This window comes from Cuculus canorus, chromosome 10, assembly GCF_017976375.1.
Source record: "Cuculus canorus isolate bCucCan1 chromosome 10, bCucCan1.pri, whole genome shotgun sequence".
NCBI classification, from domain to species: Eukaryota; Metazoa; Chordata; class Aves; order Cuculiformes; family Cuculidae; genus Cuculus; species Cuculus canorus.
Window position 1 is genome coordinate 9361163 of NC_071410.1, and position 27274 is coordinate 9388436.

Below are 27274 nucleotides of genomic sequence, written 5' to 3' on the forward strand. Positions count from 1 at the left end.
GGTCTTGGGTCTCAGTGCTCCAATGAGTTTAAGCTGTGAACCCCCTACAGGATCACCTTCTGCCTTACTCCCATTAACTCACAGGAGATGGCCCCAGTGCCAGTGGTAAGTTGTTTATTAAATGGCATAGTACAATTTTTATGTTCCATAAAACTGTTAGAGCTCCATTATATTTCCTGTTCTTCAGCATTCCAAAGAGCTTTATTGTTTTTTTTCCTAATGCATTTACAGATGCTTTTCTGTTCCAAGGTTAGTATTTTTTTCAAAATCAATTTGCAGCTCGAGTGAGAAATACTGGTGTCTCAAATGTAAATGTTAATTTATGCTAATAAGAATACGACAGTCCAGACAGGTATGAATTTATGAGCTGATGAGACATTGCACAATGCAGCCACTTGATTGGATCTCCAATCTCCTACTCTTCTATAATCAGAAGAAAAGAAACAAAGCAACAGTGAACACTATGCTTCCTAACATAAGCTTCCAAGTGCATGAACTTCTGAAAAACGGTTGATAAGGCAAACCGTCCTACACTATTCTCCAGCCATTAAGAAACTCAAGCAAAAGAAAGGATTATCTCTGAAAACTTTCAGCAATATAATTTAGAAATGAGTAAGTAATGTTGAATGCAGTCACAAATAATGTCTGTGTTAAAGCTGTTTTCCACTAATCGGTGATGGGTCTAGCTTACACATTCTGCTATGTACCGAAATGGTAAGGTCATCCTGTTCTTTCTCCGGTAAGACACACAATGATGAAATCGAGATACTTCTGCCAACAGTGGTAATTTTGTGATTTTTTTGGCTCGGGCAACATAAACTTCTGTTTCCCAGGAATGTCAGTTAAATGATGATTATATTGTTTCCGGTGAAATGGTGGGGGGATTACCAAGCAGTTTCCTTCCTCCTGTCTTTGCAAACTAAGGACTGCAAAAGAAAAGAGGTTATAGATAGAATTATTACTCTTGGACCACCCTAATGGATCAAGCATCATTTGTTATTCAGTGTTCAGGTCCTTCTGTGAGCAGTGCCATGCGTGCCTGTTTATCCATTATTGTGGTATTGCTGGTATATGGCACCGTCAAGCCTTGTTTGTGTCTTTAGGAACTTCAAAACTCCCTTTGCCAATTTCTACCTTTTGCTCGTGGCTTAGGAACAGCTTTATCTCACAGCCTGGGTTTGATGCATGCTCTTTTCAATAACTCATGTTAAGTTCTTTCGTTGCGAACTTAAGAGCTGTGTTTGCAAAACTTGAAATGACAAACCTTGTTGTATTTAGGAAAAAGTACTTGATTCTTCCAGGTTTGACATAGCCCAAACCAGGGATTTTACTTGATTGGATTACTTGGCCTTTCTCATATCAAGAAACAACATGAAATTCTATTTTAATTAAAAGCAAACTCAGAGTTGCCATAATGTGCTTAGAAGGTGTCTATAAAACACGGCAGATCTTACAACTTATGTTCTGCAGGTACAGAAGGGGAGAGAAGCCTCTTCCCCACCTGTTTTTTTCTCACTTGGACTTCTACATAAACTCAGAAAGCCTTATGCACAGAAAGTTAAATTTAGTTTCTCTAAATATGAAATTTTTAAACCTAAATTTGTTGTTGTCCTTTTAAAAGCGGCAACAAATTAATCTCTACATTGCCAGGTTACTCTTAACATCAGCATTGGAAAAAATGTGCAGATATATTTAACTTTCTGATGGACCACATCTGTTTGACACTATTGCAACTTGACTTTCCCTGTGATCACTTCTGAATCCAGGCTGTACTCTGCCTACAGCTGTTGAACCCCCTTTATTTTGGTAGCAGAAGACCACTTCTGCACTCTGATCTCCAGGAGTGCTTTTTCACTTTGTTTATACAAAATGCCTTGACTTGGTGCCACCAAAGCTGTTACCCTTACAAGCTTATAAACATGAAAAACAAGCAAAGGAAGTAGACCTGACATGCAGTTAAAAATACGCATCCTGGGGAGCGGTCAGGGCTGCCTAAAAGGGGTTTCAGTTCCCCATGAGCTTTGAGTAGCGTCACCAAGTGTCGCTACAGTCTCGGCATCCCTTCATCCCCTCTCCAAACCAGGTGAGGTCCTTACCTGCTGCCTCTATAACTCTTGCCTCAACAAAGTCTAGGGTTAAAACATGTCTTTCTTAAATTTTAAACCAGTTGCCCAGGTGTTAGCATGTTTGACCCATCTCTGCCCAAGAGGCTGGACTGAGACTCTGCTCGGACTGGCAGGAGTCTGCTTGTGCAGGAGCTGTGAGCATCCTTTGGCTCCGCAAGGTCTGGGCTCTGTTGCCTTGCTGGCTCACAGCCTCCTGAGGACGGTGCCTCGGGAAGAGCTGCCCGGCCAGCACGCTTCAGACCGCTGGGGAGGGTGGTTTGTGCCAAACCCAGTCATTTATTTATTCTTATTTTAGGAAAACGGATGGGGAGAACAACAGGTGTTCCTGTCAGCTGGCAGCAGAGAGGGCTGGATGTTTGGTCACAAGTGAGTATCCTCTGACACATCCAAAATGAACAGCTGGATTGACATGAAGTTGTATCTCTATTGCTGCTTAATTTGTCTGACATGCTGTGATTTTGACGTATCGAAGGAATGGAAGGCATTTTTGCCCTGCCCCACACCACACAGTGTAGTTAAACTCACAGGTTTGAGTGGACAGTTACTGTGGTATGATTAAAAGCAGTCACAAAAAGTGCTGTTGTGGGCCAGGAGATTTTTAAACAGTGTATCATAGGATCAGAGTGGTTTGGGTTGGAAGGGATCTGAAAGATCATCCATTTCCAACCCCCCTGTCACTGGCTGGGACATCTTCCAGGGGACCAGGCTGCTCAAAGCCTCATCCAACCTGGCCTTGAACGCCTCCAGGGATGGGGCATCTGCAGCTTCTCTGGACAACCTGTTCCAGTGCCTCACCAACCCCGCACTAAAAAATTTCTTTGTAATTTCTAATCTTTCAGCTTAAAACAATTACTCCTCCTCCTTCCCTAAACCCCTGGCAGAGCTCTTCCCCATCTTTCCTGTAGGCTCCTTTTAAGAACTGGAAGGCTGCTAACACACTTCAAACCGGAATAGTGCATTTCAAATTGGGCTGTCAAAAGTGATCAAGTGGGGACCTTATTTAATTGCCTTTTTTTTCCCCCACAGCGGGGAGAAGACAGTGGCTATCTTGCATTCTTTTGAGCAGCCTTTCTCAGGGGGGAAGAATTTCTGACCTCTAATGAATGTGTTCTGTGCCACATGTTCACAGACAGAAAACCCAAAAGTATGGGAAAATTCATTTTATGCTTTATATTCCCAGCCTGTAAAACAGGGAGCCAATGCGGGACAGATGCTGCTGGCCAGAAGATGAGACATGGCAGTTTCCCTTGTGAGCTGTGGCTCATTTGCTTCCTCCGGAACAATCTCCCTGTTGTGGTGGGTGGCCTCTTCTCTTCTCCTTCCAACCGCTTCTTCCTTCCTTCAGCACACAACCATTCCAGGGTCCCCAGTGCTCTCTTCTTTCCCACCACTGCTCCCTGCCCAAGGCACCAGGCTGAACCATCAGTGCTTGGCCCCACAGGGACAGCAATAAAGACAGCGATAACCTTTGGCCGTTGCTATCTGCCATCCCAGCCTGTGTAATGAAAGGCGATGTCCTGGACTGCTGAAGGTATGACCATTCCAACAACGGAATGTCTATGCAGACCTCTGCTACTTATCCTCTTCCTGGCAATACAGGGATATTTTATTCAAACCCTGCTTATTTAAGCATAACCATATCATAAAATGGTTTGGGCTGAGCCAATGTATAGATCAAGGAACTTCATGTCTTCAAGGACTTAGTGGGAATTATGACTTCACTGACAAAACATTAGAGAATGCTTCTGTTCCCATGGCCTGTTCCCAGGGGCTTTCTGCAGAGGCAGTTGGTGCAAGGCTGGGAGATGCTTCAGAAGAAGGCAACTCTTCAAGATTCAGGGTTACAGTTAGATTAAAAGTGTATTGTAAAGTCATTGCTCAGTCAGACTGTGAGGAATTTAGGAGACACTAACTCATTTTCTGAAGAGTGCAAATTGCTGCACTGGCACGTTTAAGGAATGTCTTTTACAAAACCAGGCAAATTACTGAGATCCTTTCACGACAATAAATAATTTTCTTTCCTCTATTAAGATAAATTTTCCTCTGCCAGCTGATATCCATCTTGTAAGTGGCAATTGATTAACATGTTGATGAAGGGTTTATAAGTATATTTCTTAAAGCTTGCTGAAATACCTTTTTCCTGTTGTACATCTTTACGGTATTACTCAAAAGTACTGTCATCTCCAAGTAATGTAGGGCAGTTGCCAACTGCAGAGCGTAGCAGCAGTGAAAGTCAGTAAAGGGTAACAAGAAGGAAATAGCGTGATGATCTTTGAGCTTAATCCTACACACCCGCAGGTGCCCGTACCCTTCGCAGTTCTGTGTTTCTCAACCATTAGACTTAGGAGGTTAGGCGTTAGCCTATGTTTTTGTGTGCAACATGCCCAAACAGTCTTTAAACAAGTTGAGCCCTGCGGGCAAGAAGAAACTGGGGCAAATGCTAGTTCTTTCCTACCGGTAACTGATATGCTATCAAGCTGTCCTAGCTCAGGTTTATTCTGGGAGTTGGCAGTGCCTTTAACAGTGCCTGAGCATGAGAAATGCAGTACAACTGTATTGTTTTGATTAAGAACCACACTCGTATCTTTCCACACTTTGCGTGTGGGCATAAACTTTATCACAGCAAATGTGGTAATGTACCTCACTGAGGGTAAAATGAATTTGTTGCACAACCTGGCAGGATGAGAACGACTTGTGGCAGTGAGGTGCCGTGCTCTGGTCTTTCCAAAGCCCTGGCTCGCAGCATCCCTGTAGCCTGAACTTAGATACCAGCAAGTTCAGGAACTGATACCTGACAACTGTGTGCTTGAGGACCCAGATCAGCATCCAGCCATTACAAGGGTAGGTCCTTGATTCAGGCAAACCACGGACAGTGAGACACACTTGACTTTCAGCTGCAGGAGTCCTCGGAAGAGGTGGTTTGTTGGGTGCTATGAGCTTTGCACACTCAGCAGTTTCTAAGTGGGAATCCAGGCATCTTTTTGCTTATAAGGTTTTGCAATGATGTCTCTGCAAGGACTGAACCAAAAAATCATTGCTTTATAGCTCTTCGGTAGTGCTCTGATCAGTCTCTTCTCTGGACTGCTAGCTGCGCGTTCTCCCTGACATCAGATTTTTGGCTCTGGCAATTTAACACGCCTTTATCCATAGTCAATCAGACATTGATGATTTATGGTGAAGATGATGTATTTCCTTAGATTTCCATCCCAAGGTAAAAGGCTGTGGTTAGTGCAAATGCTGCTCTGTGAGTTTCTCCAAAGGGCAAACCCAACACGACTCCTGTTGAAAAGGATCGTGAGGAGACTTGCCTGGGAATGGCCCACCCAGGTTACTGGCTTTGGAAATCTGCCGTGCTTTTGTAAATCTTTGAGCAGTGTTATCTTCAGGTCTGGTCACGTGGTTCCAAATCTTTGCCAGTGTTACAAATTGTTAATGAATTATCTGGCAAAAACTTCTGTCCCCAACAGCCCAAGGACACTTCTGGCTAGAATTGGTCTCTCCCATTACCAGAGTGGCAAAGGACAGTTTTCAAAGCAAGGCTTGCCTTTCCAAGCACAGCTGAGCTGGATTAGCCAATCCAGCCTTTCAAGACGCTTGGTGTGTGTCCTGTTCTCAACAGCCTGAATGACTGAAAAGCAGCTTGCTTGTTTCCCGCTGGATTACTGTTCTTCTACTTCTCTTTTCACTGTTACACAATCTGCATGCTCCTGGGCACATACAGGGGTTTCAACACTGCCAAAAGAGACTGGTCTACCCCTTTTCCCTAATAACATTTCTGTTGCAGAACAAGCCTGTGTGAGAGCACCTACAAGCCAATTATACCTGTGAAATTCAGCCTCTTCCAAATTTCACTGACTGGTAACCAAGAGATCCCAATTGGTGCTGGGGAAGACCAACCAGCTGTACCTGCACCTCCCTGGAGAGCAGTCCTTCCAACATTTCCTCCTTCAGCACGGTAATTCATAGCTGAACCACCAGCATCTTCTCTCAGGACACGAGGTATGAGCTCTCAGTCAATCTGCTCCATCCTACCCGTGTCACTCCTTCCGGTAACTGCTCGGGGCAGCGCTTTCTGTGTTGCATTCCTGTGTGAAAGCAGACGTCATCTGACTGGGGCCTTGGTCAAAATGTTTTTGTTAGGAAATAACAATGGACTGAAGATATTAATTGATGAGAGAGAGCCTCATGCAGTTTGAATGCGGAAGCAAAGACCAAGATTACCCATTGGATAAGAAGTTAGTGTTTTTCTTCCATACACTTAGAGTTTGGGGTTTTTTTTTGCTTTTCCCCACAAATGAAGCAGTCCAGCTGTTATCTGCCTGCGGAGGCTTGCCTGCCCACAGCTGGGATGCTGAGCATTAGTTCAGGATGTGCAGAGCTGCGACAGTCGCGTTGCAGGTGACAGCAGCTGGGCTGCCGGCAACCTCTGAGACCAGCTGGGATCCTCAAGGTTTTCTTGTTGGCTCAGCGTGGAGCCTTTAGCCCAGACCGTATACACCCGAGCCTGCAGCCACCACCCCGCTGCCAGGGGCTCAGCGGTTGGCTGTGAGCTCGCTGGCAGCTGAGGAGGGGACGGTCAGGAGTTAGCTGGGACCAGTGTTATTTCTACAAAACACTTCACATTAATCAGAGTTTTCTTATCAAACTGCATTTTGTGTTAGGAAAACCCCTCAAACACTGGTGTGGGGCTGTTTACTGTATCCCGTGTGTTGTAATGTGCTTACTTTGCTGTCTGGGAGGGGATGAGCCAGACACCTGCCTTGGGCAGTGAGCAGCAGTTATATACTCTTCATGATTTCTTCACATGCATCCTATATCCTTTCAGGCTGGCTGTTCAGATGCAGCTGCTTGAAACTTACTCTCTGGAAACAGGAATATACACAGAACTTTTCTTCTATTTTGCTGTTCCAGTTTTCTTTTTGTAGAGGTAGTAAATATTTCCATCTTGCACGTTACCTGGCTCAGAGGAAAATCCTGACACGTTCTGGTAAGCTGTAACTATGTGATCAGCATTAAATCTCAGCAACTCTCTCTGGTGCATTTAGCCAAAATGGGGGTGAGAGAATTTGTCTGCTTTATATTATGATTTTATTTTGTCGTGAGCGTTCTTGAAACTCAATATAACTGCTCAGGTGTAATGCAGATTATGGCTTTTTACATATCAGCATTTCTATATAAATTTGAAAGAGTTTTCCACTGCTTCTTTCTTCCTTTGTGGTACTGATGTTTGTGTTCTTGAAATAACTTCAGTTGCATCTGCTCAGCTTTCAAGGTCATGCTTGAATTGCAGATTTTCAGACAAACATGTTTATAGTTCTATGTGTGTTTACACCCACTGTTGCTTGAACTTCTACATTGCAAGGCACATTCTGGCTGTTCTGAAATCTTTCCTGTGGTTATCCCCAGCTTAAAGTGTCTTCTCGTGGTTTTCCTTTTATGGGAAGAATTGGATAGCTTTTAATATAATTAAAGGTGTTTAGGATTACTCTAAATCAGCATTGGCTTGCTGATAAGAGTTATCAGCAGATATCGTTTAGGGGTTGCCTGTTCCTGGCCAAACAGTTATTCTGCTTAACTCTTCCTTTCTTGGGGAGGCATCAAAGATTTCCATCTCAGGAGGACAAAAAAAAAAAAGATTTCTTCTCGGTTGTTCACCATCAAGCCAAACTTTATATCCTTAAAACATTTAATGAAGCACCTTTCAACACCAGTGAGATGTTTCCTTGAGACATGAAGGCTTGGATTGCTGTTTGCATTGGTGATCCCTGGCCACCGCATGGGAAGTAGAAGGCACAGGAGAGCAGGTCTGCACTGCTGTCCCCTCCAAAAGCACTCCCAGTGCCAGGAAAATCACCTTTCCTCAGGTTAAATGCTATTTAATATTCCTTGGGGCTGCTCAGGGTTAAAGGACTAGTCTGTGGTAACGATCTGGACCTTGCCTCTTCTGCATTCACCAGCTGCCCTGCTTATACACCGACCCTGTGCTCATCCCTCTGGATCTGGCTGCCGGATCCTGCTCACGGCTGCAGAGGCAGGATCAGGCTCTGACTGCAAAGCACCTCTGGATCTCACAGGCTGCATTGTTCCAGAGGAAAGACCACTTCTCCCAGCCAGCCTCCCGGGGCTTACTCGGCCATCCTAGGATCCCTGTGGGGTGTACTTGCCTGGTGTGTGCTGGGGACTCAGCCGTGACTGCGGGGGTGACAGATGCTTAGCTCCTGGCAGATCCTGCCCTGGCTCAGCTGATCTCTGCATGTTGGGCATGTTGCTTTGACCATTGCCCCTCCTTCCCCATCTGTGCTTTTAGGGCCAATTTGCAGCGTGCTGCACCACGGCCAGGCCAGTTTTCCCAGCTAGCATGAGAGCACTTCATGTAAAATCTTTCTGCTTTCATAACCACGTGCTAGACCTTTTTTATTTTTCTATTTAATTCTGGAGCAACCTAAAACCAAGACTGGAAGTAATTATCACTGTCCCGTGAAACACATTGTGTTAAGTTAGGAAGATTAAAACCAACAGGCAAAACAGAAATCTATTCTGGGGGGAAAAGCTGCTGGGAAAAGAGTCAGCACAAGGCAAGGCAGGTGGCGGGTGGAGAGAGGGATGCTGATGCGATGCTTGCCAGCAGCATCCTGCTGGAGAGAGGCTGGGCTGAGACCTGGGCGTTGGTCATGGGCAAAAGGCTCAGTGTGGCACTGACGGGGCTCAGCCATCCCATACGGAGAGCCTTGAGGATGCTGGTAGGGTGAGATTTTTTCTTTTCTCCCTCCTAGTATTTAGCACTGAAGCAGCTATTGAAAGCCTGGCTGCTGTCCGTCATGTCACTCTGGTGACAAAGCTGGAAAGGGAAATGTGCCAGGCTCTCGGCGTGATGCTGCGCTCTCAGGCTTTCAGCAGCACTTTGGCAGCCAGCCTGGGAGCTTGCTCTGCTCGCTCCGGTAACCGCAGCTCGAGCTCAGGATTGCAAAAAGGTGGAGGACCTGTGCAGGAGACCTTCTCTACACAGACATTGTTTTACCAGCAATTGCAGGAAACGGAGATGATCAGGATGAGTAAAGGGTGCCTCTTATGCAGCAGGGAACATGTGGAGGAGTAAACTGAAAGGCAGAGGGAATGCCTGACATTCGGTTTTCAGTTGGAAGGACCTTTCTGAAAATTGATTACAGAAAGCAAAGATTTCAGCTGTGCCAGCTCTATGGCAGTTGTCTTGTTGGCTTACGTGATTCAAGGACACTAAAACAGCTGCTGTCCCTGCTTTGAGATAACATCTAAGCCATGATTAATCCCCAACAACAGCCATTAGCAATGAAATAGGGAAAACTGAGCTCTTGACTCACCGTAAGAATAAACTTTGACACTGGGCATTGCTAGAGTTTGGATTCCTTCCATCATTTCTTGAAGTCCCATGGAAGCCTTAAATGAAAAATGAAAAATTAATGAAAAAAAAGGGAATATTCTTACAACACTCAGTCTGTCACCACTGCTCTGTGCTTCTCTTGCTAACACATCTCCTCATGGTGACGTCTCCTTTTTGGTGCAATTCATAATGCTGTGCTGGGGGCCACGGCTCTGGTTGGAATTGCTGAGTCTCTTATTCTGGCACCTTATTCCGGCACCTTGGAAAAAGCTTGCTTAATGCAAGTTGTATAAAAGAGACTGCCTTCCCTGAAACACAAGTTAGTTAAGAAGCTCTTACAAGTCATTGATCTTTCATGCCACTGGCAATTTGAAAACCATCCCTTTGGATCAAATGAAAAAAGCAGTGATACCAAATGGTCTGTTCATAGCAGGAACTTTATAGTTTTTATTTTGTTGAATAGGAACCTACCTCTAAATAAGGAGCTGAATGGCAAAGCTGAAGGCTGAGCTGAACTATCAGATCCCAGTATTTTAATGTATGAAGTCAATAGTTGCTTGACAGAACCAACTAATTGCAACAAGAATGAATGTATTGAATATATTTTAACCAAAAAGGATTTGGCGCATTGCTTGGACTTTCCCAGCCACTTTGCCATTTGCAATGAGATGTTTCAGCAGGGATGTTGGTCTTCCTTCATTTCTGCAAACAAAAGCAGACTTTTACACAGTTGCTTTTTAATTTCTGCATGCACCTGCCCAGCACATCTGTCAGGTGCCAAGAACCCAGCCCAGGAGCCTCACTGTTCTTTGAAACCTCTTATTCAGCCTGTAGGCACCTTTGCAAGTTTTCATTCTGTGAGCTTTAGCTATTTTATTATTCTTGCCCCTGTAGGGCAGCTGTGAGACCCCAGGACCTGGCCGGGTTCCTGGAGGATGAGGGAGGTCCTGTGAGATGTTTGTGAGCACGTAGTGACTCCAGGAGTCACTTACCCAGCTGACAATTACCCAAAAAAATCTCTTTCATAACCAAAACAAACAAGTCAGTGGTGCCTCCAAATACAGTTGCAATGGGAAGGCAGCCATGAGAACAGGAAAAATCCCAGCGGCTTTGCTGGGACCAAGGATGTCTTGTCAGTCTCATGGGGTGCCAAGAAAGCGTGGGTGCAGGGCATAGCAGTGGGTGGCTGGGTGCAGCCAGCAGCTATGCCAGTCACAATCCCTGGCAATGCCTTGGTGCACTCTTCCAGCTGCGTGCAGGGCTTGCTGGTGAGCTGGAATGGGAATACTTTTATTGCCCCCTTTCTTCCATGAGCTTATCATCACCTTATGTAGGAGCTTTTTACAACTTCACCCCATTTGCAGAATAGTAATTAAGGTGCAAATTGCCTGCCTGTCCCTGCTCCAAGCTCAAGGCCAAGAGACTGCGGTCCAGCACATGCAGGGATTTGCCCTGTGTTTGGCACAGCTCACGAGGGCATTGCTGGCAGCTACAGTAAGGTCAGGACAAGCCAAGGCCTGAGCACATGGCCTTTGCACAGATGTGCCCTGAGCCATCACTCTCCCTCCCACCCATGGGCAGTGCCTCCATTCAGCATCACTGGAACAGGGCATAGAATCACCAGGTTGGAAAAGACCTCTTGGGTCATCGAGTCCAACCATTCAAGCATGGACCCTCCCCAGCTTGCCCTCAGCTGATCTCCTCCTCCAGGACAAGCACGGAGATTCCACTAATAGTGAGTTGCTGCATCTCTGCTGGTCGTGTAGTGCGGCTCTGTTGTTGCAAATCCTAACTATGCTTTTTCTAACCTAATTTCTTCAGGAATTGTCCCAGTTCTAGCACTCAGGAACTGGCACTCATATTGCTGAACAAATGTTTCTCATCTGTTTCAAACGAACTGTCCCGCGTGACCTTTTCTGCTTAAGTAGCTTACACAATGAAAATACATGAATGTTAAATCTTCATCTTGCATAACCCTGAAAGTAGGGTCAGGCATTTTCTAGCAGTGAGGGACATTTTTCCCCTATCTTTTGCGGAAAGTAAGAAGGAAACAGCCAGTACTGTGCGGTTACAGTTAAGGGAGAAAAAAATTCCCAGGGCACTTGAGGAAACAGGGTTCTTACTACCCATTTCTGGTGCTTTTTGCTTTGGAAAGATAAAAAAAAGGGGCTTCTCAGCTATTCCGGGTTCTCCAACCATGGCCAAAGGCCCTGTGGCCTTACAGAGCTATTTCCCAATCAAGCACCACAACAGATGGGGACATAGATGGGTCATGGGCTTCCTGGTTCCCAACTTCAGAGCTCCCCTTGGCACCCATCAGAACTAAATGGTCTTTGTAGTCTGAGTGTTCTTCCTCACTGTTTTCAAAGATGTGGTCTTACCCAGGACACAACAGCTGGTGTCTGTTCTGGGAGGTAGTTGCTACAACTGAACTTATGGGATCAATTTTTATTTTTAGCACAACAAAAGGTAAAATCATTCTGAAATTTTGCTGGTAGCTGCCTTGAAAAAGGCAGATATCCTAAGTCTTGTACAGGTACTCGGAGGGAGCTTTCTTCCTAATGAGAAGCGATCCTTTGGTTCCTGAAGCTGTTTCTCATGTTCTTAGTATGTCTAAACTATTTCTCAATATGCCTAAATTTGGCCATGGGAAGATCCAGCCTCAGCCACAGCCTGTGGCTTGTCAGGGCACGTGCACCACAGCTCCACTTTTTCTGAAACATTCTTCATTGTCCCTCCTGGAGGTAAAGTGCTGCAAATGCCTTCTCTTGACTCTCACAAGGCAACACAGAGATGATCCACCTATTACTGCCGATGGCCCTGGCAGATCCTTTAGCACAGCAACAGGAATCATTAGTTGTTTTTTTTCAGTGAAGCGTATTTGGTACGACAGCTCTCGGAAGTGGCAAACCAAGCGTGGTTGAAGCACCCATGTCTTGCAAAGGGTGCTCGAGGCTGGGGGTGAGGGAGGGCTCACAGGGTGATGCAGGGAAGAAGGGATGAAGTAAATGGTGCCAGGGAAGGCTATACAAGAGCCACGTTGACCAGCTGCACTGATGTGCCCAGCCCACAGGCGAGGAGCAAGGGGATAGATAATTTCATATATTTCCTGCAGATCCCTGAGCGGCAGGAGCAGCTGGATTGGCTCCAGAGCCAGTAGAGTCAGCGAGCTCGGAGGGATGTGCGGCAGTGGGTCAGAGTGGGGCTGAGCCCTGCGGCACTATCTGGCTCCGGCGTGGAGCTGTGGCTCTCCGGTGCCAGGGACAGCCATGCGCTGCCACTGCGGCGAGGAGCTTGGGCAGCCTCCAGCAGAAATCCTGCTAGATTATGCCATTTGGTTTTCCTTTTAATTAATCATTTAAACATTTCAAACATACCTTTGACCTACTTGAGAACAGTTATAGCAACAATTAACATCAACACTTAATAAATCCCAGTAATGTCCTTTCTGGTGTTACCTTACTAAAGCTTCTGATCACGTCGCAAGTGCCAAAAACATTGCAGCATGGCATCTGATCCCTGAAGAGAACAGGCACATCTCATAAAAAAAACCCAAAAACCCAGAACAAACAAACCTCAGAATTTCTACAAAATGTGAAGTTTTGAGCAGAGCAGCCAAAAGGCTGCTGAGGAGTTCAACACTCCAGAGGCAGATGGGCTCCCACGCACTCAGGGATCCAGGTAAGAGCATTCTGCTGGTTTAAAATCTTTCTCTGTAAGCCTTTGTTTATTTTTATGTGCCTTGTGAAACTATGGGAAAACATTAAAATTAACTGTATTGGAAATAGAAAAAACTTCCTCCACTAACATTCATGTGCAGTCCTTGTATGCTGTTACTCACCAGGTGAGTTATAGCTGCTGCTTTTCCCAGCTCTGCAAGCCTGCTCTCCTTATCATTGCATCCTTTAACTGAATTATGAGACCTTTCCAAGCCAGAGACTTATGCAAAAAGCCTGGCTGGTACCGACACAAGTTTTATATTGTGTTTGATATGTTCAGAATTAATTCCAGTCATCTCTTCTGACTGGAACTTCCTCATATGAAACAGAAAAATTACTGGTATTGCTCATACTCGTGTGATAGACTTGGGGGAATTTTATATTAATCTAAATTGAAAATTAGCTGTTACAATTGTTGCGTATTTTTAATTGCTTCCATGTGTTGCCAGTTAGAATTTCTGGTTAATTTAAACTCCTCCCCACTCCCAGCATAACCTGTCTCCTCCTTCACACCTGAGCCACTACTTCTTCAAATCGTGGGAGTTTTGTTGGCCCCAGTCCTCAGGTTTCCCAAGGTTCCTCTGACTTGGAGCTCTGCATTCAGCAGACCCCCAATTTTGTATAGTCACACTGTAGCCAGGGGTGCTAATGAGAGAGCAATCATGCCAGATTATGATCCTGGAATCCACCTTTTATAGCCAAGGCTGCATGGACAATGCATATCAAATTTGTAATTAAAAAGGAACTCAGTGATGCGCTGTGTATTCAGGTAGAAATTGGCGTATTCTTACACAAGCAGAGCTCAAGCAGTGGCCTCAACGTTTCAGAGCAAATTATTTCTGCATCGATGTCTAATCTAGATGATCTGTCTCTCTTTCTCTCCCTATCTCTTATCTAATCTATACCTATATCTGTAGCCATATGTAAAAGTTAAAAGAAAAAAATACACATATATATTCTTTTTACCTGTACTTGTGTATTTGTTGGCATATGGTAACAGGTCTGTTGTGTCCATAGGCAGCAATTCCTACCCACCTCCAGCATGAAATCTGAAGAAACCTCTCTCACCCCCCACCGCACACCCCTTCCTCAGAATCTCTGCTCCTCTCCCTCTCAGTCCCCGTCTTCCCTCCAGTAGATCTGGTCAGAAAGAACAATTTGTCCCTTTAAAAAATTATCATGGCAACTCAGAAAATTTCTCACAATCATTCCTACCAATTCTTTTTGTTGGAGAGGGAATTAGAAAGGAAATTCTCTCTCTGTCTTTTTTTGTTTTCTTTTTAGTTGCCAAATCCTGAAAGAGGAAAGCCAAAAGCTCTGATGAGAGCTGCATTACACGTGTCTGTTAATCGAATAAGGCAAGGCTCTGGCATTCTGTTTGTTCTTTTTTTTAAAGGAAAACTTCATTGGTCTGAGGTGCTTCTAGTGGCAGGGAGGTCAATCTCTTGGCTGTGTCACTGTTTCCACGGAAGATGCGTGGCAGATGGCTTGGGAACTGAGGTACAGGCTGTCATGTCTTTGGAAAATAAGCTTAGCTAGTCAGAAACTGTTTCCAATGAAGCCAAAGTCATCCATGTGTTGCCATCCCCAAAAGTTACAAATAAAAGTCCTCTGGGAAATGATTAAACAGACTTGGTAAACGAGTAAAAAGGCACTTGTCAGTACTCGCCCTGCAGAGGGAATGTCAGGGACCCACTGATGCGATGAAGTCTTTCAATTCTGCTTTATTTCTCCAGCCTCCTCGCACTTGTGTCACAGGACCGCTTTTCTGACGCTGCACACGCTCCAGTGGGAACCCCTGACGTTCTGCCTCCAAATGACTCTCCGTTGGCTTTCTGCTCTCTCCCTGGCGCTGGTGTGGGGCTACGTGGTGTCCTCCTCCTCTTACTACACCACAGGTAAGGTCTGGCATGCAATTCATTTTGCTGCCTAACACGTGCTTCACATTAACCTGGCCCTTTATGAAATCAGACCTTCAACTAAAGGGTTTTTTTTTGTGTGTGTGTGTGTGCATGCGCACGTGTGTGTGTGTTACAGTGAGTGGCTGATTAGTAAACCTGTAATTGATTGTGTAAATATTTTGTGTATGTAGTGAGTATTTTTCTGAGTAACTTAAAAATGAGCAGAAACTGCCTTTAGTGCACAGTAAGCATATTGTTTGATATAAAGTTATCAAATGTAAATATCACATAAGTGCTGCTGAGAGTGGCCCCAGACAGACAGACTGTGCTATGTGTAACAACAGGCTTATTCATAAACGGAGAATAACAATTTCTTCTAAAGAAATACTGCTCTGCAAGTCCATGGCAATGGCACATTAAGCCCTTAAGCACCTATTTTGCTGCACTGTACCCACCAGCCCCAGTTCTTTTGGCCTCTGGTAGCTGGGACTTTGCACCCATAAGCTTTCCTTCTTCAAAGAGATGATGAGCAGGTCTGGTCCTCCCTGCTGCAGCCAGTGCTCGCTAGAGAGCTGAAAACTTTGCAAGGAGGGCACTGAGAGACTCCACGTCTCCTCACAGCCAGCACACACGGAAAGCTGCTAGTGAATGTGCCCCTGCATGACTTTAAAACGGGCTTTTCAAAACACAAAAGTAGCCTGCATGTCTCTGACCAGTGCCGAGATGTGCAGACATGGAAGATACGAGGAGGCACCTGGCAAAAATTTTTCTGCTGGCAAAATAGGTGGAAAATTGCAAAACCTCCTGTTTCTTGCACAACCTCAGGCACTGCACGGTGTGAGGTGAGACAGCTGGGGATAAGCAGGAGGTTTGTCATCAAAGCTGTGATGTCTGAGTGAGTGTGCACAGTAATCAGGAGCAGGTTGCCGTGAGGGCTGTGGCTGCGTAGCCAGCGCATCGCTACCTGACTCACCACCATCCAAATAAAGTAGAGAGGTGGTAGTGGGTTTTATTTCCAAGAAACATTCAGAAGAAGCTTTCTGTCAAGACTGGATAAGAAAATAGAGTATTTCAACATTTCATTATGTGAGTGTGGCTGGTTTGTCATGTAGTATTGTGAAAAGGAGAAACTGCAAGTGGCAGTGCTCACATTTAGGAAACAATCAAATCCAAGCCACATTCCCAGAAGAATCTTTTCAGTTTCCTCTCAAATCCAGTAAAAAATTATTTTGCAAGAATTGCTGCTCACAGTTGCAATTGCTTTGAAAAAATATTACTGTCCCGTTCAAGCTCAGGATGGAAACATATTCCAAAGTGTTATCTTTGCCAGTCAGAAATTCTGGTATTGACCATTGTAATCCTCTCTAGACAGCTTATCACCAGGCTCACAAAGGCTAGTAGCTTTTTTTCTTCCTTGATTGCACTGCTGCGAGGGTCAGCATTTATCCACTCGGGAGGAGCTTCCCGAGCGCAGCAGAGTCCAGCTCGCAGCCCTGCCAGCAGGACCCACCTTGACCCGCCTGCTACAGAAATTACGCACACCAGCCACCATACCAGGGTTTGACTATGGGACGTGGTGTGCTGGTGGTTTGGAACTGGCTGTTGGGAGGAACACCCTTTTGCCTTCTCCACCCTTCCTCCTCAGCATGGCCATAAATGACCCTTCTAGATGAGCTATTCATTCATTTTTTAGCAGTTGCAACTCTTCAAGCTTAGGTCCCACAGACTTGCTGTACCCTGCTCTGCTTCTCCCTTTCCTAGAGCCTTTGCACATCTAATGTAACAACAGATCTCCAATGGAGCTCTACGTGTTGGGGAAAAAATTGGATCATAAGATTGCCGCCTGCAGAGTGTTTAATTTGGGAGAGTTTCCTTAGAAGAAATAAACCTCCAGCGATGCTCTCTGCAAACTTTCCAAGAAGCAAATTAAAGTTTGATTTATATCACTGCCTTCCACTGAAAGATATTCTCAGAGTCTCTTTTCACAATTAAAAGAATGAAAGGAAAATATAATGTTGAAGACATGAAAAACACGGCAGAGAAGCCAATGACCTGGAGGTCAGGCTCAGAGAGAGAAGTGGTGGCATTGCTGAACTGACACTGCCAGGATATGAGCTCAAAATCACCATGAAAAAGGTGTATCATGCAGTAAAAATGTAGAAACCTGAATGGATAACCTCACCTCTAGACGGTGGAGAAAAATGACCTCAGATGTTACAAAAATCGGCTTCGTTTAAACTACTGAAACTAAATGGCCAAACAGCTTTCATCGTGTGAATGACAGCTCCATACAGACCACGGCTTTTAGGAAGCATGTTTTAGTACAGAATTCAGGCATAATATCTGCTGATTTATTCACATGTGGCAGCACCTGATAATAACTTAATAAAGGTCAGATTGACTGTAAAAGCACCTTTTTTGTATAGCTGATAGGTGTCCAAACCAAGAAGGACTTTTAACTCTCTGCTTTTCTGCTTCTGTATAATTTTGTCTTGTTTTTTTCATTACCTTTAACATACTTGAAGGAAATGTTTAAAGCAATATAGGTGATATGTGTCTGTTACAGTTAAGGAATACAAATTTCCCTGACAGCATGCTGTGAGCTGTCATCCTGTGTTGGTGTAGGTGCTGATCACAATGTTTGTAAGGATACTTGTCCTGACAGTCAGTAAATACAATGAGTTAAAAGTAAGAAAATATAGGACTTGAAAGGTCATCCCAGGACGGGAGATTTGCTTAAAGCACCTTGAAAAAGAGTGCCAAAGAAATGGCATTCTTTGTGCCTCTTCAATGGTCGTTGAGTGGTTTCTCTGAGCATCAGGAAAACTTGGGTTTTTTTGAAGGGCGGGTGAGGGTATGCAGGAGAAGAACTTGTGTATGTTTGTTGAGGACACGACCGGATCTGGACAAGCAGTGCTTCCCTCCACATCCAACAGCTGCATTTGTTGTCTCATCAGATTTCATGAACCTTTTTTATCTTTCTTCGCATTGACTCTCTGTTTTACCCTCTGCTTTGATTTCAATTTAGTTGCTCCCCCACAAGACCTTCACATCGCTGATCCTGGACTCTTAGGTTCCCTCGATATAGAATGGAAACCCCCACCCAATGTACAAACCTTCAATGAATGCACAGTAAAATACAAGTTTGAATACCGCAACGCTGGTGACAGAGAATGGATGGTAAGGCAAAGCCCGGTTTAATACTTTTAAATCCAGCCTATGGTTCTGCCTTTAGTTCCTGCATAGGTTTACCTTCGTACTTCGAGGATGAGTGCTACTAAAGCGGTCCCAGCTTTCCAGGGAAAGCCAGACTGTTCTCTTTGTCAGATGGGAATGTGTTTTGAAATATAACAGCAGCAGCAGATATCAGAGAAGGGGCTATTTCTGTCAAAGGGTGTGGTACCTGCTGCCAAAAATAACCCAGTTTAGTAGCATTCCTCATTGTAAAAGGCACTATGTTTTTTAGAAAGTCTTTACAGGGCTTGAACTGAAACTCAGTGTCAACATATCCATAGGGGTGCAAAGTAGAGGATAAATAAAAGGTTAAATTTCATTAATTATCCTAATGCTCTACTTTTATCCAAAAAGGTGTTTCTAATTACCATTTACTTTTGTCTTGCAGAGGTGGCTGTCTCTAACTCAGCTCTGTGATAAAATCATCAGTCTTCTCTCAGTGTGTAGCAGGGCAAGAGCAGACAGGCACAGTACAAGAAGGGTCATAGGGATGTATTTCGGGAATATTTAGAAAATGAAAGCTTCTGCAGTGCAATCCTAGAACAGGAGTGCTAGAGACCTTGCCAGCTCAGGAGACCAGGGAGAAAGCGAAGGAGCAGTTATATCGGGTTAGCAGTGCTGTAGACCCCAGCCTTTTGTTGTGAAGGGTTTCCACATATCCTGCACGAGCTGGTCATCTGCTTCGTCCTCCCGAGGCAGCAAAGCTGAGGCTCCACGCTGGGCTCAGCCATACCATGAGAGCCTGGAGAGGTGGAAAAGCACGGTGTCGCCTATGCTGTTTCACCTATGGGTTGCAATTGTGAGGGCATGGAAAGAGGATCTTCAACCTGACATGGGTCAGGATGCATGTCACGCTCCCAGCTACGCAGAGAATAGCTGTGCAGATTCTTCGATTAAGATTTTAACTGGCATTTGAAAAGCACAAAGGCACAAACAACATGCAGTTTTAAAAAAACACATCAGAATTCCCCAAATCACAACTAATAGGAGTGTTTTATACAAGGCATATCTAAGAAGTAGGGAAAAAAATCACCTCTGGTGCCATGACAAAACCTTGACACCAGATAAGGTCACAAAGAAGAGTTGGTCTGAGGAGAAAATCGAAGCAGTTGGCAGGAGAAGCAGGACAGAAAAGTGAAGAAACACTAAAGCACACAAATGAGCCTACTCACAGCCAGAGGTGCTTATAAAGTCTATCTTTTAATCAGGTTATTTTTACTAGGAAGCTAAAACTCAGAGTTGGATTTGACTTCAGCAGGACTGCTGAAGTGAAGGTACAGACACTGCTTGAAGGACGCTGTACCGATGACGTGGAGGTGCAAAGTGACTGGATTTATGCTGCTTTTCATGTCCCATTGCAAGGTTAGAAGCGGCCTTTGGTACCTGGTGTAGTTCTGCACTTCGCGTGAGCCTGTTGCATGAACCACTGCTGGCCTGAGGGTTACTGGATGGATAAGCTATTGCGGTGCTTGTTGAGATATAAGACACCAGAGCATTTCTGCTTCCAGTGGCTGTGGTTACTGGATACCTGGCGCTCTTTTCCCTCTGCCCGTATACCAGCTCTGCTGTGTTGCCCTGCATGAGCTGCTGAATGAAAAGGTCAGTTATGCATCTTTGCACTTGGAGTGCAGTGAACTGGCTTTTATAGGAAAGAGCACTTGGCAGCAAAACAGTTTCATAATGGTGAAGGGCCTTTTCTTTTCCTTTTTCGTCTTTCAATTGCAGCACACAATTGTTCAGAGACGTAGAATGATATTTCTGCTTAACTGGTATTGTGCTAAATAGTGGTTATTTCCTTCTCATTCGACAGGAGATCTGGAGTCAGAGGTTCAGAATTTCCACTGCATCTATCATGACTGGGAATACCTCAAGTGCACTTGGCAACCAGGTCTCCTCGCTCCTCGTGGTGTATATTATGGACTATATTATTGGTATGTACCAGCAAAATAGAAAAACATCAAGGCAGCAATCAAGTGAGCCTCTTAAGGTACTAAAATGTCACAGCAAATATGCCTTTATGGCTGGCAATGCTATTACACGATCCACACAGAAGGAACAGAAATAATGCTCCAAGTAACGTGTGCCTTCTGGCAAATCTCTGCTTTCTTTCTTAAAATCGGGCTCATTCTAATCTTCTGCGGTCAATTTCTTCTCCCTTTCTCCATTCCCTTTTATTCACTCGCATGGAGTGCTTTCTGCATGTCCATCAGAAAACCTTGAGCTTTCCCCTTCTTGAACATTCCTGGGTCACCCTGGCCTCACCTTTCCTTTGATCACAGCACACGTATCTCTGTAGGACAGGATTCAGCACAAGGTTGCCAAGCTCAGTGAACCTTATACAAAGAGCAGGGCTTTTTTGCAACAGTTTTAATCTTCAAATACATTTTCATAGCCTTAGCACATCTCATTGAAGCAAACTTGCTGTGAAAATGTAGCAATAGTACACATTTCTCAGTTATAGCTGCCTAATGATTCTGTTCTGCAAGAAAAAACTGAGCTGGACTTAGTGGTTTTGGACAAAGTAAATGCTGTACTTGTGCTTCAATTCCTATGAACCACGGTAGGGATGACTGGTTAGCAGATCACTGGGTTTCATGCCTTTGATCTGTATGTAGGAAACCATAGCTGCTTTTTATAAATAGTTTTCCCATAGCTCTTGGAAATAGTCTTCAAAGAAGAAACACTGATTTTAAACCACTTTGCTAACTACAAAAGTCTGCTTGAAGGAAACTGTGGAAATTCATCATTCGTTCCCCCTAAGACCCCTCCCTTTTTTAACTGCTTGTAACAAAACCACGTGTTTGGATCTGGGTCCCAGTGTATAACAAGAGTATGGGAACACAGCCAAGCATTCTTTGATCCCTGCGAGTTCGTTTTTACAGCACTACCACATGAAGTTTTCCCCACAGACGTAATGTGCTGTGCAGGGAGACTTTCATTAGTTGTAGAGTACAGAGGCCGGATTCAACCCTGCCTCAAGGGCACTAACAAGCAGAAGTCTTAAAAGGTAATATGAAATACTACTTAGTACTTCCAGGATTGGGCCAGCAGCTAAGCTTTGGAGAATGGCTGCCAAGGAGAGGAGGTAGTGTGAGAAGACAGGGTTGTGGTAGTGTGTTGGCTGATACCCAGCAAATCTCTTCCTTCCCCTCAGCCCTGGGTTTCCATTATGTGCCGATGTAGACCCATGAGACCTTACTGCAATCAGCTCTCATTAACACTCATTAAATTCATGGCACAAACCACTGCATTTTAGTTTGGGAGGGGACCTTTCTGCAACTCTAGAGTTGGTTTTTGATGGTGCTGTAAGTGCTCCACGGGACAATGAGTGTCTTGTCAATATGGGCCAGATCCTGCCCTGGCTTCACTCACACAGTGGCATCTCATGAGGCCTCTTGTGCTCCAGGAATGGGCTTTGGGAGAGGCTAACACAGCCTACAAACCAACCTGGGAGGCCATCTGTGCATGTTAATTTAGTTTCTATTCCTCCCTTCGCTCTTCCCATAGCAAGAGGGCAGGTGACAAACGCATAACACTGTACTTTGGATCACTTGCGAAAAGCAAAGAGGGGGTAGGACACAGGTGATGTTTGAGGCTTAGGTCCAATCTTAAAAAAAAAGGCCTTACCCATGAGTCACCTTCCCTGGAGGTGTTTAAGGAACGGGTTGATGAAGTGCTTAGGAACATGGTTTAAGGGAGTGTTAGGAATGGTTGGACTCAATGATCCAGTGGGTCCTTTCCAACCTGGTGATTCTATGATTCTATGATTCTATGTACAAACTGCCACTGCTTTGGTTCTTTTTTTCTTTCTGTTTTCCTAATGCACCGCTAGGTATGAGGGGCTGGACCATGCACGGCAGTGTGATGACTATATTCAGGACCACGGTATAAACATCGGCTGCACATTGCAAAATCTGAGCCAGGCAGAATATAAGGATCTGAGCATTTGTGTCAATGGTTCAGCAGCAACCACTCAGCTACGGCCGTTGTACGTCACCCTTCGCCTTCACAACCTAGGTAACACTGTCGGGAGAGCAGCAGGGCTCTGGGCACCTGCACGGCCACCATGCGCCCAAGGCTCACGTCTTGCACAAGAGGGCTCAAACAAGCATGCACTGTTGTAGATGGGTGGCTCTAATGTGTCTGGGTGGATTTTGCCCCTGGAAAAGGGACTGTAACACATTCCCCACAGGACTTTCTTTTCCAGCAGCATTTGCAGGCCAGCAACACACCTCAGTGCCCACCCTAGAGTGTCAGTGGGTGCCTCCAAGTGCCGCACTCAGCAGCTGGACAACTTGGGATATAAAAGGTCTGCTGGGCAGATGGCAGAGCAGCTATGGGGTTTTTGGCTCTATCCACCACAGGGGTGGCTTCATTTATTACCGTTGCAAATTAAACAGTTGCTCCGCTCCTGCAAGCACAGAAGAGATGTTTAAGCTTTGCTGTTGAAACCAAGCTAAGGGTTGGGGATAATTGAGTGCAAAGTATGATGAGGTCTGCCAGAGCAAAGGTGGATTTCAAACCTGCCAGAGACGGGGAAAGAAGGCAAAGCACAGTAAGATGTATAACCCAATACGTGAACTCGCTCTTTGATATGGGCACTTACCATGCTGATGCATTTACCCATGTGTAAATGTCAGAAGGATAAATAGGTAGTCCTCCGGTTAAGCCACTGGGTTAATAAGCAGGATTTCTGGATTCAATTAGTGCTGTCGTGTGCTTCATGTGCGGCTTTGGGCATCTGGCGTAAGCCAGAGCCTCTTCTGGGATGCAGAGAGTGTCGCTGCAGGGGCCAACCCTGCCCTTGCAACACAGGGAGGGCTCGTTGGCTGCGCTGCAAAGAGAATGTGCCAAGCACAATGCTCCCCTCCCAGTGTTCCAAAACTCCTGTCCTACAGCCTAGAGCAAGAACCTAGCCCAGCCCATGTGTCAAGTTAAAATAAACAACCCACCCTCCAGGCTCAGTGACATCCTGCTCCTGCAGCACGGTGGCTGATAACAACGGAGCTCAGAAATCCCATCAAGAGGGAAAAGGGGCAGAGATTGGCAGTGATTAACTGAAGCCTTTCCCACCAGGAGCTGTTTGATTGAACCCCTTGACCTTCTTTCTTTTTGTTCCTTCCTCCAGCGAAGCCCTTGCCCCCGGAACAGCTCGTAGTTTCCATGTCTGCATCTGAGGAGCTGCACGTGAACTGGAGCCCACCAGGTGGGAAAACGCCACCCCAATGCCTGGAGTACGAGGTTCAGCTGGCAGAAGATCAGGGGCAGACCAAGGATGCCTGGGAGGTAGGGACAACACACACCACGCCACAGGGAAGGGAAGGAGTTGGGGATTCCTGCTGGATGGCCGGCAGTGGGCAGGCATGCCAGAAAACTAGAGTTTGCACTGAGTTGCCCCCCTGTATGGGCTGTGCAGAGCCATCAGCTGGTGCTGCCAGTGGAAAACGCTGCCTGGCTGCTCCATTGCACATGTTCCAACTTAACACAATGATCACCAAGTACAACATTTTCTTTAGCAGTAACTTTAACAGCAACAAGTCCCGGCATGTGTCTCTGAGCAATTACTTTCTCAGGCCTCCCGCCTGTCACTTCAGAAAGCTGTCATTGTGGAAACTGGAAAGCTGTTGTGGTTTGTTTATCTGAGTGTGGTAGCACAACTTGGTCCCATGAAATTGCAATTCTAATCTCTCCAAAGAAGTGGTCTGGGACACAAAGTGTCTTTTAGGTGTGATGAGTTTTCCCTGTGCATTAGCCAGGTGCAGTTTTTGATAGCAAAAATGACAAAACCTAATTAATCATAGGGGGACATCTGAAGGACGTTTTTTCTTTAATTGCCATATTCTGTACACGAGTCTTCTTGGCTAATTAATGAAAGATTCCATAAGCAGGCATAAATGGTGACATACACAATGCCCCCCTAAACATATGTATTTTCAGTAGATTCAACTCCATAATCATCCTCTTGGCATTAACTGGTCCAAAATGATTATGAAACTATTTAAAACTGCCAAAAAACATAATCCAAGGGTTTGCAGAGCCTGGAGAGGATGTTCAGAAACATCAAGCCAATGCAGAGAGCTACTGATGATGGTATGTAATTCCTTGACATTTGTTCTCTCTGTTTTGTTTCTCAGTCTGTGTCAACCCAAATGGAGACAGCTTTAACAATTTCCAGAGCAAATCAAAGCCACATTTCATGTGTTCGTGTCAGGGGAAGAACGAATATTTTATGTGCTGATCAGGGCTTTTGGAGTGAATGGACGCAGGAGTGTTTCTCTGGTATGGAATCCGAAGTAACCCGTGTATCTTTTACATCTTTTATAAAGCCCGTTTGAGATAAATTGCTGTTGGCAGCCATGGGTGTCCAGCACTGGAGGTGGGATACTGGTTTAATTACATCCTCAACCTGCTCCAGCACAACCATTCCTACAGCTTTGCATCTCTAGTGCAATTAGCAGGCACACCCCATAATATCAAGGCTTCTGCATCAGCACCTTTCCCCGGTGCACGGGGAGAGCTGTGACGGTGGAGTGGCTGTTTTGCAAGAGAGGGCACGTAGTACTACGAGGCTCTTTGGTGACTGCTTTGTGAGAGAGAGCACATGATATTCAAAGTCTCTCTGCGGGGCGTCGTCCCGGCTGCCCCACACCACGGATCAGCCCCTTTGCACTCCATAGGATCTCCAGGGCTGCCTCTGCGTGCACTGGCTCTGCTGCAAGACGCAGAAGCAGGGAAGAAACACACAGCAGTGACTACATAGCATGGCACAGCATACAGCAGGATATATGTTACCCTGGAGGAGTATGGTATCCTCTACGGTAACATATGCCTGGCAGAGAGAGAGATACAGAGAGGTAGGAAGAGAAATGAATGAACGAATGTATGTTGGGTAACAAACCCAGGCATTCTGAATTTGCACCTGAGCCCAAGTTTTCTGAGACATAATGTGGCCCATTCTGGAAGGTAACGTTTTCTTATTTGCTGTCATTTATCTTTGCAGTGTTCAGAAATGAGGACAAGCAGCTCTTTATCCTCATACCGGTCATTCTGAGTTTGTCAAGTAGCCTTATAATATTTATGTTGATTGGCCAGTGCAAGAAAAGGTAAGCACCAAGGCAGTCTGTCCATGTAATATGCTCTTAGGCGTGTTCTGGACTGCGGGTATAAATGAAACAACATATTACATACTAAGAGACAAACATTAATAGATGCTCTAAAATTGCACACCAAACAGTTTGTTTTCAGTAAACAACCTTGTAAGCGTGGCTGTTTCTGATATGAAATGCCTCCCAACAACCCATAAACTCAGAGTAGAGACCCAAATCCTGCTCATGAGAGCCCAACAAATTGGTCCTGTTAAATGCAGCAAAGTTACTTGCATACACAGCAGGATAATAATAATCTTGCCCCAAACCACTCAGGCATCATAGATTTGTACTGGTTGTGTTAAAGAAGTGCCATTTTTATGGGCTAAGGCCTCATTCTCATTGTGTACCTGTCACAGTTGTCTGCATTCTTGTCAAAGATGGCACATAGGGAAAGCAGATACAGTGGAAGAATTTGCCCATATCCAAATTATAGGTACTGATGACATTTTCTTTAGGTCCGAAAGATCACTGAGAGAGAACTGATCCCCTGGTACTGATAACTATTATCTTTTCCTAATAGACATATATTGTGAGAAAGTGGGTAACTTTTCTAATACGCCTTTTAAGGCATCACTGATGAGGGAGAACTGGCGATAGAAATACCTGTTGTCCTCAGAAATGAACTATTTAGCAGTTGAATGCATGGAGTCTGATACACACAGTCCTTCATCTTCATTTGGTAATGGCCTTTCAACAGTTTCAGTTTCTGAAATTCAAACAAAATGTATGTGCTAGCAAGAAATTTACAGAAAGCAAATGCTTCCCGCAATGCCACTGGGATGCAGCAATGTGTGATGGGGATGCTGTAGCATGTCCCGAGCTGTTTCTCAGTGCTGGGAATAACAGCATTTGCCAATTTCAGATCCTCAGCAGGAAAGCCATGGCATTCATCGATGGGATGCTAACTCTGCTTGCGACTGCTCGACGGGTTGCCCCTAGAACATCATCCCAAGGACATCCGAGAAGCCCTGACCCCACATGGGTCTTCCCTATCTGCTGCCATTTGTAAGGCTGGTTCTTGCAACTCAGGTTCTCATTGGGCCTCAGAAAACTTTGGAGGAGTTTCAAACTGACTTTGGATCAAGTTATTTCTGATAAAAGGACAGGGGAGAAATGAAGGCTGTGGAAACTGCCATGAATAAAGATAACATTTCTCTGTGGGTTTTGTTGTCTGTTTGTTGGTTTTTAAGGATTAGAAATCCATCAACAGGAGACACATTGAAGAACAGCGCTTCACACACAATTCTAGGTACAAATGGCCGCATTTGGCCACTGTACCCCACCTCACTCACTACTCTTCCTGGTCTTGAACTACTCAGCAGAGAGCATCTAAATGCTGAATGTGAGCTACCTGAACTATTTATTTCATTAACTGATATGCCTTATCTGTTGCAAAGCTGAAGCGGGGGAGGCCTTTAGAGAAACTTTTGCTGTCAAAAGGTGTGATCACAGCTACTGCAAAGGCCAGATGCTTCAGAGGAGAAGTGAGGGTTACTCTGGCAAAGGCAGTGTGGAAACCTCTCCAGGAAGCAGGCGTTTGTATCAGAATTCAATGAAGCACCCAAGATGACTCAACACCGTGTATTCAAGCTGATAACATTTCTGACCGGTTTTTAAGGAACCATTCCCTGTAATGACAACAAAAAGAATTAAAAAATCAGCACTAGATGAGACACTGTCATGGGTTTTTTTTTTGGTCAAAGAACTAGCCAGCTCAAAACCTAAAAGCTTAGTGTGCTTTCATGTCATCTGAACAACCCAGAAAACATATTTTCTTGTAGAAGCATTT

The 27274-nt window shown here is 45.0% G+C and overlaps 1 protein-coding gene across 9 annotated transcripts; it reads left to right on the forward strand.

The window, feature by feature from the left end:
• The first annotated feature begins 467 nt into the window (after positions 1-467).
• Positions 468-26645, forward strand: IL13RA2 (interleukin 13 receptor subunit alpha 2). 9 transcript variants are annotated; one of them, XM_054075240.1, is made up of 15 exons: positions 468-612; positions 2422-2492; positions 3307-3422; positions 5911-6125; positions 14599-14702; positions 14939-15100; positions 18132-18283; positions 18726-18776; positions 19546-19699; positions 20148-20268; positions 22170-22354; positions 23466-23623; positions 24472-24616; positions 25338-25440; positions 26348-26645. In XM_054075240.1, exons 6-15 carry the CDS (start codon positions 15019-15021, stop codon positions 26388-26390), a joined length of 1194 nt encoding a protein of 397 aa, XP_053931215.1. In that variant the 5' UTR covers positions 468-612; positions 2422-2492; positions 3307-3422; positions 5911-6125; positions 14599-14702; positions 14939-15018; the 3' UTR covers positions 26391-26645. The 9 variants fall into 9 exon arrangements, 8 of the variants coding, with proteins under 8 accessions (XP_053931215.1, XP_053931217.1, XP_053931212.1 ...); XM_054075242.1 differs by lacking the exon at positions 14599-14702; XM_054075243.1 differs by lacking the exons at positions 468-612; positions 2422-2492; positions 3307-3422; positions 5911-6125 and adding an exon at positions 7095-7113.
• The last annotated feature ends 629 nt before the right edge of the window (positions 26646-27274 follow it).

Bases quoted from the DNA above. Each gene is read 5' to 3' on its own strand.
- IL13RA2 (XM_054075237.1), top strand. From the start codon at position 6,918: ATGATTTCTTCACATGCATCCTATATCCTTTCAGGCTGGCTGTTCAGA. The intron at 22,355-23,465 runs GTAACACTGTCG...TCCTTCCTCCAG, and splicing joins CCTTCGCCTTCACAACCTAG to CGAAGCCCTTGCCCCCGGAA. The intron at 24,617-25,337 runs GTATGGAATCCG...TTATCTTTGCAG, and splicing joins GACGCAGGAGTGTTTCTCTG to TGTTCAGAAATGAGGACAAG.